Genomic DNA, 20176 nt, shown 5'->3' with positions numbered 1-20176 from the left:
TGTTTCATGATAAATGTCTTTATGTGATGTATTCCCATGCTTTTGTTCTTGCTTAATGTAAGTCGCTCTGGATTAAGAGCGTCTGTAAATTGTTTGTGTTCAAGAATTTCTTGTAAAATGTGAACGCAAATAAAGACGTTAAATGTGCACGTGTGGACTTACAGGAGCGCTGGCAATGGAAGGAGTTCGGCGGAGAGTCAACAGAGCCATCGACCTCCTGTTGGATGGGTTTGGATGCGGTTGGATGAAGGTTGGATGAAGGTTGGATGAGGGTTGGATGAGGGTTGGCAGAGCTGCAGAGTCGTCAGCGTTGGTTCGTACTGTAGGAGTGTCAGCTCTCTGAAATGATTTGGAGAACACAGACGAATTAGATGAATATCAATTATGATATTAAATGATACAAAATATATATAATATTTCAAATACGTCGGGTCTGATGTGAGTGAGGATGGGGGGGGGGGGGGGGGGGATGGCAGCTCCACAAAGGAAATAAGAATCAACATAGCAACGTCAGCCATGACTGACAAGACTGGCTCGAGTCTGGAGAAGAAACACCATCAGCTTCAGGTGAAGGTCAGACTAAATGTCATCAAATGGTGGTCCGTGGCTCAAATGGATCTGAGAGGCTAAATGTCATCAGATGGTGGTCCGTGGCTCAAATGGGTCTGAGAGGCTAAATGTCATCAGATGGTGGTTCCGTGGCTCAAATGGGTCTGAGAGGCTAAATGTCATCAAATGGTGGTCCGTGGCTCAGAAGCTGAATTAATAAATAATGGACCTTGATGTGAAAATGCAACAAGGTGAAAAAAGCAACAGGAGTCCAAAGAACAAGAAATAAATAGAAATACAAACACACGCGCACACACAGTCGCGCACGCACACACACACACACACACACACACACACACACACCATGGAGGCAACACCAGCCTTTATCATATAATCATAATAATAATGATCATGTAAAAGAATGTTGTTGTGCTATATTCTAAGTATTCACTAAACATTATTATATTATATTATATATTGTATTTATTCACTAAACATTGACACCACGGATAAAACTATCCCTGAAATATGACTGTCACGTGACTAGGATGCAAATTATATTAGTAATATAATTATGTCAAAGAATGTTGTTTTGTTGTTTGTAAATGTTTTCAGGAAATGGAGCAGAGACGTCGCTACTACAGTAACATTTTATATGATGATGATGTAACGTAATGTAGTTCTGTGGTTATGTTATTATTATGTAAGGTTATATATTCATGGTATTATGTATAAAATATAAATATGTTAATTATGTTATTATGAGGAAATGAAAACGTCGCTACATTTTCTCTCACCTTGTTGTTGTTGTTCAGCTGAATCTTCCTCCTCTGCCTTCACACACACACATACTTTAACTTTAACGACGTAAACATGTTTTACTGTAGTTTTAGTTTTAAAGGTTTTAATGTAGTTGTAGTTCTATAGTTTAGGGAGCTTTCGTTCTTCTCCAGAAGGAGTTTGTTTTACTACGAGGAGACACTCCTCTCTGCACATGCGCACTGGCGACGCCAGGGTTGCCAGGTTTTGCGAGGGAAAACGAGTAAACCAGGCCTAAGAAAACTATTTCCAATAAAAAATGATTTATATATCGTCCCTGGCATACAATATTTACATATGTGGGTCTAACTCTGAAGACAACACATTGGGTACATTGGGTACATTTCATTATATTTCACATTATTTAGAATGGGTACATTTCATTATATTTCACAGTATGTAGAATGGGTGCATTTCATTATATTTCACAGTATGTAGAATGGGTACATTTCATTATATTTCACAGTATGTAGAATGGGTACATTTCATTATATTTCACAGTATGTAGAATGGGTACATTTCATTATATTTCACAGTATGTAGAATAGGTACATTTCATTATATTTCACGGTATGTAGAATGGACATTACAACTGGGTTCACCCTTTTCATTAAAACAAATACAGGAAAATACAGAACTACACCCACAACACTAGAGGGAGTGCAACGCCATGACAACCCGGAACAAACAAGGGACTACATTATTTTCGCTCCTATGCCACCAAAATGTGGAACGCCCTACCAACAGTCATTAAAAATCAGAATACCCCCCACCCCCGCATTTCCCCCCTCACTGTATATATTTATTTTCCCTTTTTACCTCCTTTATGATGAATTCCTGTTCTGTTCTTTGGCTATAAAGAAGTGTCTATTTGTACGTCTATAAATGTTTTGATGAATTGAACATGGTGGACCCTGTTGTAAACAAGTGTAAAGCTTAATTGGGTCGTCCACTCACAGTTAACAGTCTTTGTATTGAGTTTGTGCTTGAAATGTACTGTAATTCTGCAAACTGTTAATAAATATTTCAATCAATCAATCAAATCAATCAACATTACAGAAAACAAGCACAAAGTCGCTTATAATAAACGGACATGGCAACAGTCAGGGAGATGTGAGAGTTCCTATTGGCTGTTCGCTGCTCACATCCGGTCTAAAGCCCGCCTACCGTATCCGATAAGTTTTCAACTGCCACACACGGACCATTTCCGTATCCGCCCTGGACCAGATATGAATGGAACTGATGCCAAAGGTCACCTTAAACATTAAAGAAGGGATAGGATGAAACCAGTGACGTCACGCACCACTCCGATAGGCTCGTCCTCCTTTCTCTGCAGAGAAAAGTGAACATGACCGTATAAGGAACACAGGAGTTCCTTAAAGGAAACGTCCTTAATTATTAACATGATTCCCTGTTTATTTTATCTGATTTACCTGACAGTACAGAACAGAACAGGAATTCATCATGTAGGAAGCAAAAAGGGAAAGGATACATATACAGTGAGGGGAAAAGGGGGGGGGGGCGGTGGGGGAAAACTTGGCAATAATGGTAGAGCCCTCTATACCGTACAGTGTTTTTCTTTTTTTTGGCTCCGGAGCAGATTACGATCATTTGAAAATGGCGATTAGCCCCAATTTCCGATCACGCCATCTGATGGGGAGGATGTGAAGCCAAAGGGTGGCGCTATAGCACTCAACTGAAAATGCAAACTTTAAACCTGTATCGCACAGTGTAAACAGAAACCTATATTACAAGGGGGACGGACAGACACTGACTTTCTCTACTTTTAGGTTTCTGTTTCTGTTGAAACAGAAACCTATGTTACAGGGGGGGGGGTAGCACTGACTTTCTCTACTTTTACTAATGTTACAATGAAATATATCTGTAAGATACAGCTTTACATTCTATCTGTGTGAAAATATATGTGCAATACATTTTGGTGGATAATGGCCATGTTGTTAATATGGAAGTTAAAGTGCTCTAGATACATTTAATCATAAATCTGATCATTCCAGTAGGTTTCTGATGCTCAAAAAACCTAAAATAGTTTGCCAAAAGTATCAAAAGTTAAGGTACACCTAATTTTTACATGGCCGCCATCTTGGAAATATGCTAATTAGGTGTCCAGACACACCCAATCATAAAGATGATTTTTCCATCATATTTCTAATTGTCAAAAAACATGAATTAGACACCAAGTTTGGATTTGTAGCTCATCTGGTTCAAATGTAGAGGCAAAAGCGTGTTCAGGTGGCGGCCATATTGGATCAGCCGCTGTGGCGACCCCAAAGGTCACCGGCGCGGGCGCCCTAGCCAAATCATTTAAGTATGCCCTGAGCTACACCTGTGCCAAATTTGGCGCTTTTAGACAAAAGTGAACGAACATACCCTAAAATCTCCCTAAGGGCCCCAACTATAATGTAAATGTCCGTGTGTTTTGTACGATATGGGCTATAGCCCACGGTCCAAAATGATGAGAAACGAGGCTAACTTTTTTTTTCAAAATTTCAAAAAACATGGGCTATAACCCACCGTTTTTTTCATTTTTCATTTTTTTCAAATCCTCAAAAATGATGAAAAACGGCGTGCCATAGTATGCCGTACGATATGGGCTATAGCCCACGGTCCAAAATGATGAGAAACGAGGCTAACTTTTTTTTTCAAAATTTAAAAAAACATGGGCTATAACCCACCGTTTTTTTCATTTTTCATTTTTTTCAAATCCTCAAAAATGATGAAAAACGGCGTGCCATAGTATGCCGTACGATATGGGCTATAGCCCACGGTCCAAAATGATGAGAAACGAGGCTAACTTTTTTTTTCAAAATTTAAAAAAACATGGGCTATAACCCACCGTTTTTTTCATTTTTCTTTTTTTTCAAATCCTCAAAAATGATGAAAAACGGCGTGCCATAGTATGCCGTACGATATGGGCTATAGCCCACGGTCCAAAATGATGAGAAACGAGGCTAACTTTTTTTTTCATAATTTCAAAAAACATGGGCTATAACCCACCGTTTTTTTAATTTTTCATTTTTTTCAAATCCTCAAAAATGATGAAAAACGGCGTGCCATAGTATGCCGTACGATATGGGCTATAGCCCACGGTCCAAAATGATGAGAAACGAGGCTAACCTTTTTTTTCAAAATTTCAAAAAACATGGGCTATAACCCACCGTTTTTTTCATTTTTCATTTTTTTCAAATCCTCAAAATAATGAAAAACGGCGTGCCATAATATGCCATACGATATGGGCTATAGCCCACGGTCCAAAATGATGAGAAACGAGGCTAACTTTTTTTTTCAAAATTTCAAAAAACATGGGCTATAACCCACCGTTTTTTTAATTTTTCATTTTTTTCAAATCCTCAAAAATGATGAAAAACGGCGTGCCATAGTATGCCGTACGATATGGGCTATAGCCCACGGTCCAAAATGATGAGAAACGAGGCTAACTTTTTTTTTCAAAATTTAAAAAAACATGGGCTATAACCCACCGTTTTTTTTCTTTTTTCTTTTTTTCAAATCCTCAAAAATGATGAAAAACGGCGTGCCATAGTATGCCGTACGATATGGGCTATAGCCCACGGTCCAAAATGATGAGAAACGAGGCTAACTTTTTTTTTCAAAATTTCAAAAAACATGGGCTATAACCCACCGTTTTTTTCATTTTTCATTTTTTTCAAATCCTCAAAAATGATGAAAAACGGCGTGCCATAGTATGCCGTACGATATGGGCTATAGCCCACGGTCCAAAATGATGAGAAACGAGGCTAACTTTTTTTTTCAAAATTTCAAAAAACATGGGCTATAACCCACCGTTTTTTTAATTTTTAATTTTTTTCAAATCCTCAAAAATGATGAAAAACGGCGTGCCATAGTATGCCGTACGATATGGGCTATAGCCCACGGTCCAAAATGATGAGAAACGAGGCTAACTTTTTTTTTCATAATTTCAAAAAACATGGGCTATAACCCACCGTTTTTTTCATTTTTCATTTTTTTCAAATCCTCAAAAATGATGAAAAACGGCGTGCCATAGTATGCCGTACGATATGGGCTATAGCCCACGGTCCAAAATGATGAGAAACGAGGCTAACCTTTTTTTTCAAAATTTCAAAAAACATGGGCTATAACCCACCGTTTTTTTAATTTTTCATTTTTTTCAAATCCTCAAAATAATGAAAAACGGCGTGCCATAGTATGCCGTACGATATGGGCTATAGCCCACGGTCCAAAATGATGAGAAACGAGGCTCACTTTTTTTTTCAAAATTTCAAAAAACATGGGCTATAACCCACCGTTTTTTTAATTTTTAATGTTTTTCAAATCCTCAAAAATGATGAAAAACGGCGTGCCATAGTATGCCGTACGATATGGGCTATAGCCCACGGTCCAAAATGATGAGAAACGAGGCTAACTTTTTTTTTCAAAATTTCAAAAAACATGGGCTATAACCCACCGTTTTTTTTCATTTTTCATTTTTTTCAAATCCTCAAAAATGATGAAAAACGGCGTGCCATAGTATGCCGTACGATATGGGCTATAGCCCACGGTCCAAAATGATGAGAAACGAGGCAAACTTTTTTTTTCAAAATTTCAAAAAACATGGGCTATAACCCACCGTTTTTTTCATTTTTCATTTTTTTCAAGTCCTCAAAAATGATGAAAAACGGCGTGCCATAGTATGCCGTACGATATGGGCTATAGCCCACGGTCCAAAATGATGAGAAACGAGGCAAACTTTTTTTTTCAAAATTTCAAAAAACATGGGCTATAACCCACCGTTTTTTTCATTTTTCATTTTTTTCAAGTCCTCAAAAATGATGAAAAACGGCGTGCCATAGTATGCCGTACGATATGGGCTATAGCCCACGGTCCAAAATGATGAGAAACGAGGCAAACTTTTTTTTTCAAAATTTCAAAAAACATGGGCTATAACCCACCGTTTTTTTCATTTTTCATTTTTTTCAAATCCTCAAAAATGATGAAAAACGGCGTGCCATAGTATGCCGTACGATATGGGCTATAGCCCACGGTCCAAAATGATGAGAAACGAGGCAAACTTTTTTTTTCAAAATTTCAAAAAACATGGGCTATAACCCACCGTTTTTTTCATTTTTCATTTTTTTCAAATCCTCAAAAATGATGAAAAACGGCGTGCCATAGTATGCCGTACGATATGGGCTATAGCCCACGGTCCAAAATGATGAGAAACGAGGCAAACTTTTTTTTTCAAAATTTCTAAAAACATGGGCTATAACCCACCGTTTTTTTCATTTTTCATTTTTTTCAAATCCTCAAAAATGATGAAAAACGGCGTGCCATAGTATGCCGTACGATATGGGCTATAGCCCACGGTCCAAAATGATGAGAAACGAGGCTAACTTTTTTTTTCAAAATTTCAAAAAACATGGGCTATAACCCACCGTTTTTATCATTTTTCATTTTTTTCAAGTCCTCAAAAATGATGAAAAACGGCGTGCCATAGTATGCCGTACGATATGGGCTATAGCCCACGGTCCAAAATGATGAGAAACGAGGCAAACTTTTTTTTTCAAAATTTCAAAAAACATGGGCTATAACCCACCGTTTTTTTCATTTTTCATTTTTTTCAAGTCCTCAAAAATGATGAAAAACGGCGTGCCATAGTATGCCGTACGATATGGGCTATAGCCCACGGTCCAAAATGATGAGAAACGAGGCAAACTTTTTTTTTCAAAATTTCAAAAAACATGGGCTATAACCCACCGTTTTTTTCATTTTTCATTTTTTTCAAATCCTCAAAAATGATGAAAAACGGCGTGCCATAGTATGCCGTACGATATGGGCTATAGCCCACGGTCCAAAATGATGAGAAACGAGGCAAACTTTTTTTTTCAAAATTTCAAAAAACATGGGCTATAACCCACCGTTTTTTTCATTTTTCATTTTTTTCAAATCCTCAAAAATGATGAAAAACGGCGTGCCATAGTATGCCGTACGATATGGGCTATAGCCCACGGTCCAAAATGATGAGAAACGAGGCAAACTTTTTTTTTCAAAATTTCTAAAAACATGGGCTATAACCCACCGTTTTTTTCATTTTTCATTTTTTTCAAATCCTCAAAAATGATGAAAAACGGCGTGCCATAGTATGCCGTACGATATGGGCTATAGCCCACGGTCCAAAATGATGAGAAACGAGGCTAACTTTTTTTTTCAAAATTTCAAAAAACATGGGCTATAACCCACCGTTTTTTTCATTTTTCATTTTTTTCAAGTCCTCAAAAATGATGAAAAACGGCGTGCCATAGTATGCCGTACGATATGGGCTATAGCCCACGGTCCAAAATGATGAGAAACGAGGCAAACTTTTTTTTTCAAAATTTCAAAAAACATGGGCTATAACCCACCGTTTTTTTCATTTTTCATTTTTTTCAAGTCCTCAAAAATGATGAAAAACGGCGTGCCATAGTATGCCGTACGATATGGGCTATAGCCCACGGTCCAAAATGATGAGAAACGAGGCAAACTTTTTTTTTCAAAATTTCAAAAAACATGGGCTATAACCCACCGTTTTTTTCATTTTTCATTTTTTTCAAATCCTCAAAAATGATGAAAAACGGCGTGCCATAGTATGCCGTACGATATGGGCTATAGCCCACGGTCCAAAATGATGAGAAACGAGGCAAACTTTTTTTTTCAAAATTTCAAAAAACATGGGCTATAACCCACCGTTTTTTTCATTTTTCATTTTTTTCAAATCCTCAAAAATGATGAAAAACGGCGTGCCATAGTATGCCGTACGATATGGGCTATAGCCCACGGTCCAAAATGATGAGAAACGAGGCAAACTTTTTTTTTCAAAATTTCTAAAAACATGGGCTATAACCCACCGTTTTTTTTCATTTTTCATTTTTTTCAAATCCTCAAAAATGATGAAAAACGGCGTGCCATAGTATGCCGTACGATATGGGCTATAGCCCACGGTCCAAAATGATGAGAAACGAGGCTAACTTTTTTTTTCAAAATTTCAAAAAACATGGGCTATAACCCACCGTTTTTTTCATTTTTCATTTTTTTCAAGTCCTCAAAAATGATGAAAAACGGCGTGCCATAGTATGCCGTACGATATGGGCTATAGCCCACGGTCCAAAATGATGAGAAACGAGGCTAACTTTTTTTTTCAAAATTTCAAAAAACATGGGCTATAACCCACCGTTTTTTTCATTTTTCATTTTTTTCAAATCCTCAAAAATAATGAAAAACGGCGTGCCATAGTATGCCGTACGATATGGGCTATAGCCCACGGTCCAAAATGATGAGAAACGAGGCTAACTTTTTTTTTTCAAAATTTCAAAAAACATGGGCTATAACCCACCGTTTCTTTTATTTTTCATTTTTTTCAAATCCTCAAAAATGATGAAAAACGGCGTGCCATAGTATGCCGTACGATATGGGCTATAGCCCACGGTCCAAAATGATGAGAAACGAGGCTAACTTTTTTTTTCAAAATTTCAAAAAACATGGGCTATAACCCATCGTTTTTTTCATTTTTCATTTTTTTTAAATCCTCAAAAATAATGAAAAACGGCGTGCCATAGTATGCCGTACGATATGGGCTATAGCCCACGGTCCAAAATGATGAGAAACGAGGCTAACTTTTTTTTCAAAATTTCAAAAAACATGGGCTATAACCCACCGTTTTTTAAATTTTAAATTTTTTTCAAATCCTCAAAAATGATGAAAAACGCCGTGCCATAGTATGCCGTACGATATGGGCTATAGCCCACGGTCCAAAATGATGAGAAACGAGGCTAACTTTTTTTTTTCAAAATTTCAAAAAACATGGGCTATAACCCACCGTTTTTTTCATTTTTCATTTTTTTCAAATCCTCAAAAATGATGAAAAACGGCGTGCCATAGTATGCCGTACGATATGGGCTATAGCCCACGGTCCAAAATGATGAGAAACGAGGCTAACTTTTTTTTTCAAAATTTCAAAAAACATGGGCTATAACCCATCGTTTTTTTCATTTTTAATTTTTTTCAAATCCTCAAAAATAATGAAAAATGGCGTGCCATAGTATGCCGTACGATATGGGCTATAGCCCACGGTCCAAAATGATGAGAAACGAGGCAAACTTTTTTTTTCAAAATTTCAAAAAACATGGGCTATAACCCACCGTTTTTTTCATTTTTCATTTTTTTCAAATCCTCAAAAATGATGAAAAACGGCGCGCTATAGTATGCCGTACGATATGGGCTATAGCCCACGGTCCAAAATGATGAGAAACGAGGCAAACTTTTTTTTTCAAAATTTCAAAAAACATGGGCTATAACCCACCGTTTTTTTCATTTTTCATTTTTTTCAAATCCTCAAAAATGATGAAAAACGGCGTGCCATAGTATGCCGTACGATATGGGCTATAGCCCACGGTCCAAAATGATGAGAAACGAGGCTAACTTTTTTTTTTCAAAATTTCAAAAAACATGGGCTATAACCCACCGTTTTTTTCATTTTTCATTTTTTTCAAATCCTCAAAAATGATGAAAAACGGCGTGCCATAGTATGCCGTACGATATGGGCTATAGCCCACGGTCCAAAATGATGAGAAACGAGGCAAACTTTTTTTTTCAAAATTTCAAAAAACATGGGCTATAACCCACCGTTTTTTTCATTTTTCATTTTTTTTAAATCCTCAAAAATGATGAAAAACGGCGTGCCATAGTATGCCGTACGATATGGGCTATAGCCCACGGTCCAAAATGATGAGAAACGAGGCAAACTTTTTTTTTCAAAATTTCAAAAAACATGGGCTATAACCCACCGTTTTTTTCATTTTTCATTTTTTTCAAATCCTCAAAAATGATGAAAAACGGCGTGCCATAGTATGCCGTACGATATGGGCTATAGCCCACGGTCCAAAATGATGAGAAACGAGGCTAACTTTTTTTTTTTTAATTTCAAAAAACATGGGCTATAACCCACCGTTTTTTTAATTTTTCATTTTTTTCAAATCCTCAAAAATGATGAAAAACGGCGTGCCATACTATGCCGTACGATATGGGCTATAGCCCACGGTCCAAAATGATGAGAAACGAGGCAAACTTTTTTTTTCAAAATTTCAAAAAACATGGGCTATAACCCACCGTTTTTTTCATTTTTCATTTTTTTCAAATCCTCAAAAATGATGAAAAACGGCGTGCCATAGTATGCCGTACGATATGGGCTATAGCCCACGGTCCAAAATGATGAGAAACGAGGCTAACTTTTTTTTTTCAAAATTTCAAAAAACATGGGCTATAACCCACCGTTTTTTTCATTTTTCATTTTTTTCAAATCCTCAAAAATGATGAAAAACGGCGTGCCATAGTATGCCGTACGATATGGGCTATAGCCCACGGTCCAAAATGATGAGAAACGAGGCAAACTTTTTTTTTCAAAATTTCAAAAAACATGGGCTATAACCCACCGTTTTTTTCATTTTTCATTTTTTTTAAATCCTCAAAAATGATGAAAAACGGCGTGCCATAGTATGCCGTACGATATGGGCTATAGCCCACGGTCCAAAATGATGAGAAACGAGGCAAACTTTTTTTTTCAAAATTTCAAAAAACATGGGCTATAACCCACCGTTTTTTTCATTTTTCATTTTTTTCAAATCCTCAAAAATGATGAAAAACGGCGTGCCATAGTATGCCGTACGATATGGGCTATAGCCCACGGTCCAAAATGATGAGAAACGAGGCTAACTTTTTTTTTTTAATTTCAAAAAACATGGGCTATAACCCACCGTTTTTTTCATTTTTCATTTTTTTCAAATCCTCAAAAATGATCAAAAACGGCGTGCCATAGTATGCCGTACGATATGGGCTATAGCCCACGGTCCAAAATGATGAGAAACGAGGCTAACTTTTTTTTTCAAAATTTCAAAAAACATGGGCTATAACCCACCGTTTTTTTCATTTTTCATTTTTTTCAAGTCCTCAAAAATGATGAAAAACGGCGTGCCATAGTATGCCGTACGATATGGGCTATAGCCCACGGTCCAAAATGATGAGAAACGAGGCTAACTTTTTTTTTCAAAATTTCAAAAAACATGGGCTATAACCCACCGTTTTTTTCATTTTTCATTTTTTTCAAATCCTCAAAAATGATCAAAAACGGCGTGCCATAGTATGCCGTACGATATGGGCTATAGCCCACGGTCCAAAATGATGAGAAACGAGGCTAACTTTTTTTTTCAAAATTTCAAAAAACATGGGCTATAACCCACCGTTTTTTTCATTTTTCATTTTTTTCAAATCCTCAAAAATGATGAAAAACGGCGTGCCATAGTATGCCGTATGATATGGGCTATAGCCCACGGTCCAAAATGATGAGAAACGAGGCTAACTTTTTTTTTCAAAATTTCAAAAAACATGGGCTATAACCCACCGTTTTTTTCATTTTTCATTTTTTTCAAATCCTCAAAAATAATGAAAAACGGCGTGCCATAGTATGCCGTACGATATGGGCTATAGCCCACGGTCCAAAATGATGAGAAACGAGGCTAACTTTTTTTTTCAAAATTTCAAAAAACATGGGCTATAACCCACCGTTTTTTTAATTTTTAATTTTTTTCAAATCCTCAAAAATGATGAAAAACGCCGTGCCATAGTATGCCGTACGATATGGGCTATAGCCCACGGTCCAAAATGATGAGAAACGAGGCTAACCTTTTTTTTTTCAAAATTTCAAAAAACATGGGCTATAACCCACCGTTTTTTTCATTTTTCATTTTTTTCAAATCCTCAAAAATGAAGAAAAACGGCGTGCCATAGTATGCCGTACGATATGGGCTATAGCCCACGGTCCAAAATGATGAGAAACGAGGCTAACTTTTTTTTTCAAAATTTCAAAAAACATGGGCTATAACCCATCGTTTTTTTCATTTTTCATTTTTTTCAAATCCTCAAAAATAATGAAAAACGGCGTGCCATGGTATGCCGTACGATATGGGCTATAGCCCACGGTCCAAAATGATGAGAAACGAGGCTAACTTTTTTTCAAAATTTCAAAAAACATGGGCTATAACCCACCGTTTTTTTAATTTTTAATTTTTTTCAAATCCTCAAAAATGATGAAAAACGGCGTGCCATAGTATGCCGTACGATATGGGCTATAGCCCACGGTCCAAAATGATGAGAAACGAGGCTAACTTTTTTTTTCAAAATTTCAAAAAACATGGGCTATAACCCACCGTTTTTTTAATTTTTAATTTTTTTCAAATCCTCAAAAATGATGAAAAACGGCGTGCCATAGTATGCCGTACGATATGGGCTATAGCCCACGGTCCAAAATGATGAGAAACGAGGCTAACTTTTTTTTTCAAAATTTCAAAAAACATGGGCTATAACCCACCGTTTTTTTCATTTTTCATTTTTTTCAAATCCTCAAAAATGATGAAAAACGGCGTGCCATAGTATGCCGTACGATATGGGCTATAGCCCACGGTCCAAAATGATGAGAAACGAGGCTAACTTTTTTTTTCAAAATTTCAAAAAACATGGGCTATAACCCACCGTTTTTTTCATTTTTCATTTTTTTAAATCCTCAAAAATGATGAAAAACGGCGTGCCATATTAATGCCGTACGATATGGGCTATAGCCCACGGTCCAAAATGATGAGAAACGAGGCTAACTTTTTTTTTCAAAATTTCAAAAAACATGGGCTATAATTCACCGTTTTTTTCATTTTTCATTTTTTTCAAATCCTCAAAAATGATCAAAAACGGCGTGCCATAGTATGCCGTACGATATGGGCTATAGCCCACGGTCCAAAATGATGAGAAACGAGGCTAACTTTTTTTTTCAAAATTTCAAAAAACATGGGCTATAACCCACCGTTTTTTTCATTTTTCATTTTTTTCAAATCCTCAAAAATGATGAAAAACGGCGTGCCATAGTATGCCGTATGATATGGGCTATAGCCCACGGTCCAAAATGATGAGAAACGAGGCTAACTTTTTTTTTCAAAATTTCAAAAAACATGGGCTATAACCCACCGTTTTTTTCATTTTTCATTTTTTTCAAATCCTCAAAAATAATGAAAAACGGCGTGCCATAGTATGCCGTACGATATGGGCTATAGCCCACGGTCCAAAATGATGAGAAACGAGGCTAACTTTTTTTTTCAAAATTTCAAAAAACATGGGCTATAACCCATCGTTTTTTTCATTTTTCATTTTTTTCAAATCCTCAAAAATAATGAAAAACGGCGTGCCATGGTATGCCGTACGATATGGGCTATAGCCCACGGTCCAAAATGATGAGAAACGAGGCTAACTTTTTTTTCAAAATTTCAAAAAACATGGGCACCCACCGTACGATATGGGCTATAGCCCACGGTCCAAAATGATGAGAAACGAGGCTAACTTTTTTTTTCAAAATTTCAAAAAACATGGGCTATAACCCACCGTTTTTTTCATTTTTCATTTTTTTCAAATCCTCAAAAATGATGAAAAACGGCGTGCCATAGTATGCCGTACGATATGGGCTATAGCCCACGGTCCAAAATGATGAGAAACGAGGCAAACTTTTTTTTCCAAAATTTCAAAAAACATGGGCTATAACCCACCGTTTTTTTCATTTTTCATTTTTTTCAAATCCTCAAAAATGATGAAAAACGGCGTGCCATAGTATGCCGTACGATATGGGCTATAGCCCACGGTCCAAAATGATGAGAAACGAGGCTAACTTTTTTTTTTTAAATTTCAAAAAACATGGGCTATAACCCACCGTTTTTTTCATTTTTCATTTTTTTCAAATCCTCAAAAATGATGAAAAACGGCGTGCCATAGTATGCCGTACGATATGGGCTATAGCCCACGGTCCAAAATGATGAGAAACGAGGCTAACTTTTTTTTTCAAAATTTCAAAAAACATGGGCTATAACCCATCGTTTTTTTCATTTTTCATTTTTTTCAAGTCCTCAAAAATGATGAAAAACGGCGTGCCATAGTATGCCGTACGATATGGGCTATAGCCCACGGTCCAAAATGATGAGAAACGAGGCTAACTTTTGTTTTCAAAATTTCAAAAAACATGGGCTATAACCCACCGTTTTTTTCATTTTTCATTTTTTTCAAATCCTCAAAAATGATCAAAAACGGCGTGCCATAGTATGCCGTACGATATGGGCTATAGCCCACGGTCCAAAATGATGAGAAACGAGGCTAACTTTTTTTTTCAAAATTTCAAAAAACATGGGCTATAACCCACCGTTTTTTTCATTTTTCATTTTTTTCAAATCCTCAAAAATGATGAAAAACGGCGTGCCATAGTATGCCGTATGATATGGGCTATAGCCCACGGTCCAAAATGATGAGAAACGAGGCTAACTTTTTTTTTCAAAATTTCAAAAAACATGGGCTATAACCCACCGTTTTTTTCATTTTTCATTTTTTTCAAATCCTCAAAAATAATGAAAAACGGCGTGCCATAGTATGCCGTACGATATGGGCTATAGCCCACGGTCCAAAATGATGAGAAACGAGGCTAACTTTTTTTTTCAAAATTTCAAAAAACATGGGCTATAACCCACCGTTTTTTTAATTTTTAATTTTTTTCAAATCCTCAAAAATGATGAAAAACGCCGTGCCATAGTATGCCGTACGATATGGGCTATAGCCCACGGTCCAAAATGATGAGAAACGAGGCTAACTTTTTTTTTTCAAAATTTCAAAAAACATGGGCTATAACCCACCGTTTTTTTCATTTTTCATTTTTTTCAAATACTCAAAAATGAAGAAAAACGGCGTGCCATAGTATGCCGTACGATATGGGCTATAGCCCACGGTCCAAAATGATGAGAAACGAGGCTAACTTTTTTTTTCAAAATTTCAAAAAACATGGGCTATAACCCATCGTTTTTTTCATTTTTCATTTTTTTCAAATCCTCAAAAATAATGAAAAACGGCGTGCCATGGTATGCCGTACGATATGGGCTATAGCCCACGGTCCAAAATGATGAGAAACGAGGCTAACTTTTTTTTCAAAATTTCAAAAAACATGGGCTATAACCCACCGTTTTTTTAATTTTTCATTTTTTTCAAATCCTCAAAAATGATGAAAAACGGCGTGCCATAGTATGCCGTACGATATGGGCTATAGCCCACGGTCCAAAATGATGAGAAACGAGGCTAACTTTTTTTTTCAAAATTTCAAAAAACATGGGCTATAACCCACCGTTTTTTTAATTTTTCATTTTTTTAAAATCCTCAAAAATGATGAAAAACGGCGTGCCATAGTATGCCGTACGATATGGGCTATAGCCCACGGTCCAAAATGATGAGAAACGAGGCTAACTTTTTTTTTCAAAATTTCAAAAAACATGGGCTATAACCCACCGTTTTTTTCATTTTTCATTTTTTTCAAATCCTCAAAAATGATGAAAAACGGCGTGCCATAGTATGCCGTACGATATGGGCTATAGCCCACGGTCCAAAATGATGAGAAACGAGGCTAACTTTTTTTTTCAAAATTTCAAAAAACATGGGCTATAACCCACCGTTTTTTTAATTTCTAATTTTTTTCAAGTCCTCAAAAATGATGAAAAACGGCGTGCCATAGTATGCCGTACGATATGGGCTATAGCCCACGGTCCAAAATGATGAGAAACGAGGCTAACTTTTTTTTTCAAAATTTCAAAAAACATGGGCTATAACCCACCGTTTTTTTCATTTTTCATTTTTTTTAAATCCTCAAAAATGATGAAAAACGGCGTGCCATAGTATGCCGTACGATATGGGCTATAGCCCACGGTCCAAAATGATGAGAAACGAGGCTAACTTTTTTTTTCAAAATTTCAAAAAACATGGGCTATAACCCACCGTTTTTTTAATTTTTAATTTTTTTAAAATCCTCAAAAATGATGAAAAACGGCGTGCCATAGTATGCCGTACGATATGGGCTATAGCCCACGGTCCAAAATGATGAGAAACGAGGCTAACTTTTTTTTTCAAAATTTCAAAAAACATGGGCTATAACCCACCGTTTTTTTCATTTTTCATTTTTTTCAAATCCTCAAAAATGATGAAAAACGGCGTGCCATAGTATGCCGTACGATATGGGCTATAGCCCACGGTCCAAAATGATGAGAAACGAGGCTAACTTTTTTTTTCAAAATTTCAAAAAACATGGGCTATAACCCACCGTTTTTTTAATTTCTAATTTTTTTCAAGTCCTCAAAAATGATGAAAAACGGCGTGCCATAGTATGCCGTACGATATGGGCTATAGCCCACGGTCCAAAATGATGAGAAACGAGGCTAACTTTTTTTTTCAAAATTTCAAAAAACATGGGCTATAACCCACCGTTTTTTTCATTTTTCATTTTTTTTAAATCCTCAAAAATGATGAAAAACGGCGTGCCATAGTATGCCGTACGATATGGGCTATAGCCCACGGTCCAAAATGATGAGAAACGAGGCTAACTTTTTTTTTCAAAATTTCAAAAAACATGGGCTATAACCCACCGTTTTTTTCATTTTTCATTTTTTTCAAATCCTCAAAAATAATGAAAAACGGCGTGCCATAGTATGCCGTACGATATGGGCTATAGCCCACGGTCCAAAATGATGAGAAACGAGGCTAACTTTTTTTTTCAAAATTTCAAAAAACATGGGCTATAACCCACCGTTTTTTTCATTTTTCATTTTTTTCAAGTCCTCAAAAATGATGAAAAACGGCGTGCCATAGTATGCCGTACGATATGGGCTATAGCCCACGGTCCAAAATGATGAGAAACGAGGCTAACTTTTTTTTTCAAAATTTCAAAAAACATGGGCTATAACCCACCGTTTTTTTCATTTTTCATTTTTTTCAAATCCTCAAAAATGATCAAAAACGGCGTGCCATAGTATGCCGTACGATATGGGCTATAGCCCACGGTCCAAAATGATGAGAAACGAGGCTAACTTTTTTTTTCAAAATTTCAAAAAACATGGGCTATAACCCACCGTTTTTTTCATTTTTCATTTTTTTCAAATCCTCAAAAATGATGAAAAACGGCGTGCCATAGTATGCCGTATGATATGGGCTATAGCCCACGGTCCAAAATGATGAGAAACGAGGCTAACTTTTTTTTTCAAAATTTCAAAAAACATGGGCTATAACCCACCGTTTTTTTCATTTTTCATTTTTTTCAAATCCTCAAAAATAATGAAAAACGGCGTGCCATAGTATGCCGTACGATATGGGCTATAGCCCACGGTCCAAAATGATGAGAAACGAGGCTAACTTTTTTTTCAAAATTTCAAAAAACATGGGCTATAACCCACCGTTTTTTTAATTTTTCATTTTTTTCAAATCCTCAAAAATGATGAAAAACGGCGTGCCATAGTATGCCGTACGATATGGGCTATAGCCCACGGTCCAAAATGATGAGAAACGAGGCTAACTTTTTTTTTCAAAATTTCAAAAAACATGGGCTATAACCCACCGTTTTTTTCATTTTTCATTTTTTTCAAATCCTCAAAAATAATGAAAAACGGCGTGCCATAGTATGCCGTACGATATGGGCTATAGCCCACGGTCCAAAATGATGAGAAACGAGGCTAACTTTTTTTTCAAAATTTCAAAAAACATGGGCTATAACCCACCGTTTTTTTAATTTTTCATTTTTTTCAAATCCTCAAAAATGATGAAAAACGGCGTGCCATAGTATGCCGTACGATATGGGCTATAGCCCACGGTCCAAAATGATGAGAAACGAGGCTAACTTTTTTTTTCAAAATTTCAAAAAACATGGGCTATAACCCACCGTTTTTTTAATTTTTCATTTTTTTCAAATCCTCAAAAATGATGAAAAACGGCGTGCCATAGTATGCCGTACGATATGGGCTATAGCCCACGGTCCAAAATGATGAGAAACGAGGCTAACTTTTTTTTTCAAAATTTCAAAAAACATGGGCTATAACCCACCGTTTTTTTAATTTTTAATTTTTTTCAAATCCTCAAAAATGATGAAAAACGCCGTGCCATAGTATGCCGTACGATATGGGCTATAGCCCACGGTCCAAAATGATGAGAAACGAGGCTAACTTTTTTTTTTCAAAATTTCAAAAAACATGGGCTATAACCCACCGTTTTTTTCATTTTTCATTTTTTTCAAATCCTCAAAAATGAAGAAAAACGGCGTGCCATAGTATGCCGTACGATATGGGCTATAGCCCACGGTCCAAAATGATGAGAAACGAGGCTAACTTTTTTTTTCAAAATTTCAAAAAACATGGGCTATAACCCATCGTTTTTTTCATTTTTCATTTTTTTCAAATCCTCAAAAATAATGAAAAACGGCGTGCCATGGTATGCCGTACGATATGGGCTATAGCCCACGGTCCAAAATGATGAGAAACGAGGCTAACTTTTTTTTCAAAATTTCAAAAAACATGGGCTATAACCCACCGTTTTTTTAATTTTTCATTTTTTTCAAATCCTCAAAAATGATGAAAAACGGCGTGCCATAGTATGCCGTACGATATGGGCTATAGCCCACGGTCCAAAATGATGAGAAACGAGGCTAACTTTTTTTTTCAAAATTTCAAAAAACATGGGCTATAACCCACCGTTTTTTTCATTTTTCATTTTTTTCAAATCCTCAAAAATGATGAAAAACGGCGTGCCATAGTATGCCGTACGATATGGGCTATAGCCCACGGTCCAAAATGATGAGAAACGAGGCTAACTTTTTTTTTCAAAATTTCAAAAAACATGGGCTATAACCCACCGTTTTTTTCATTTTTCATTTTTTTCAAATCCTCAAAAATGATGAAAAACGGCGTGCCATAGTAGGCCGTACGATATGGGCTATAGCCCACGGTCCAAAATGATGAGAAACGAGGCTAACTTTTTTTTTCAAAATTTCAAAAAACATGGGCTATAACCCACCGTTTTTTTAATTTTTAATTTTTTTCAAGTCCTCAAAAATGATGAAAAACGGCGTGCCATAGTATGCCGTACGATATGGGCTATAGCCCACGGTCCAAAATGATGAGAAACGAGGCTAACTTTTTTTTTCAAAATTTCAAAAAACATGGGCTATAACCCACCGTTTTTTTCATTTTTCATTTTTTTTAAATCCTCAAAAATGATGAAAAACGGCGTGCCATAGTATGCCGTACGATATGGGCTATAGCCCACGGTCCAAAATGATGAGAAACGAGGCTAACTTTTTTTTTCAAAATTTCAAAAAACATGGGCTATAACCCACCGTTTTTTTCATTTTTCATTTTTTTCAAATCCTCAAAAATGATCAAAAACGGCGTGCCATAGTATGCCGTACGATATGGGCTATAGCCCACGGTCCAAAATGATGAGAAACGAGGCTAACTTTTTTTTTCAAAATTTCAAAAAACATGGGCTATAACCCACCGTTTTTTTCATTTTTCATTTTTTTCAAATCCTCAAAAATGATGAAAAACGGCGTGCCATAGTGTTACAAAGTCCAAGAGGCACGCTCCCGAAGCGCGTGCATGAGCGCATCCCGCAGGCATGTAGCGGGAGTGCGCCCACCTTTTCATTTTATTGATCAAACAACGTGAAGCCAACAGACGGTGTTTTCTCCCGTCGGAGTTTCCTTTCCCCTATACCTTTATTTCACATAGTATGCCGTATGATATGGGCTATAGCCCACGGTCCAAAATGATGAGAAACGAGGCTAACTTTTTTTTTCAAAATTTCAAAAAACATGGGCTATAACCCACCGTTTTTTTCATTTTTCATTTTTTTCAAATCCTCAAAAATAATGAAAAACGGCGTGCCATAGTATGCCGTACGATAT

The 20176-nt window shown here is 36.5% G+C and overlaps 1 protein-coding gene and 1 long non-coding RNA gene across 2 annotated transcripts in view; one reads left to right on the top strand and one right to left on the bottom strand.

Annotated features, from left to right (window-relative positions):
* Positions 1–1526, bottom strand: part of LOC308323026 (protein phosphatase Slingshot homolog 3) — a 35453-nt gene extending 33927 nt beyond the window's left edge. Inside the window, exons 1-2 of the mRNA XM_080774610.1 lie at positions 1347–1526; positions 163–339 (exon numbers count right to left, since the gene is read on the bottom strand). Of these exons, the coding sequence (XP_080630736.1) occupies positions 163–210 (48 nt within the window). The 5' untranslated portion in view covers positions 211–339; positions 1347–1526. The remainder of the gene's footprint in view (positions 1–162; positions 340–1346) is intronic.
* LOC308323011 overlaps positions 1–20176 on the top strand; it is a 411264-nt gene that overhangs the window by 151305 nt on the left and 239783 nt on the right. The window lies entirely within an intron of this gene.

The sequence above is a fragment of the Protomyctophum bolini genome (genome assembly GCF_963924005.1).
Source record: "Protomyctophum bolini genome assembly, chromosome: 10".
Lineage (NCBI taxonomy): Eukaryota > Metazoa > Chordata > Actinopteri > Myctophiformes > Myctophidae > Protomyctophum > Protomyctophum bolini.
This window is presented reverse-complemented; position numbering and strand designations above follow the sequence as displayed.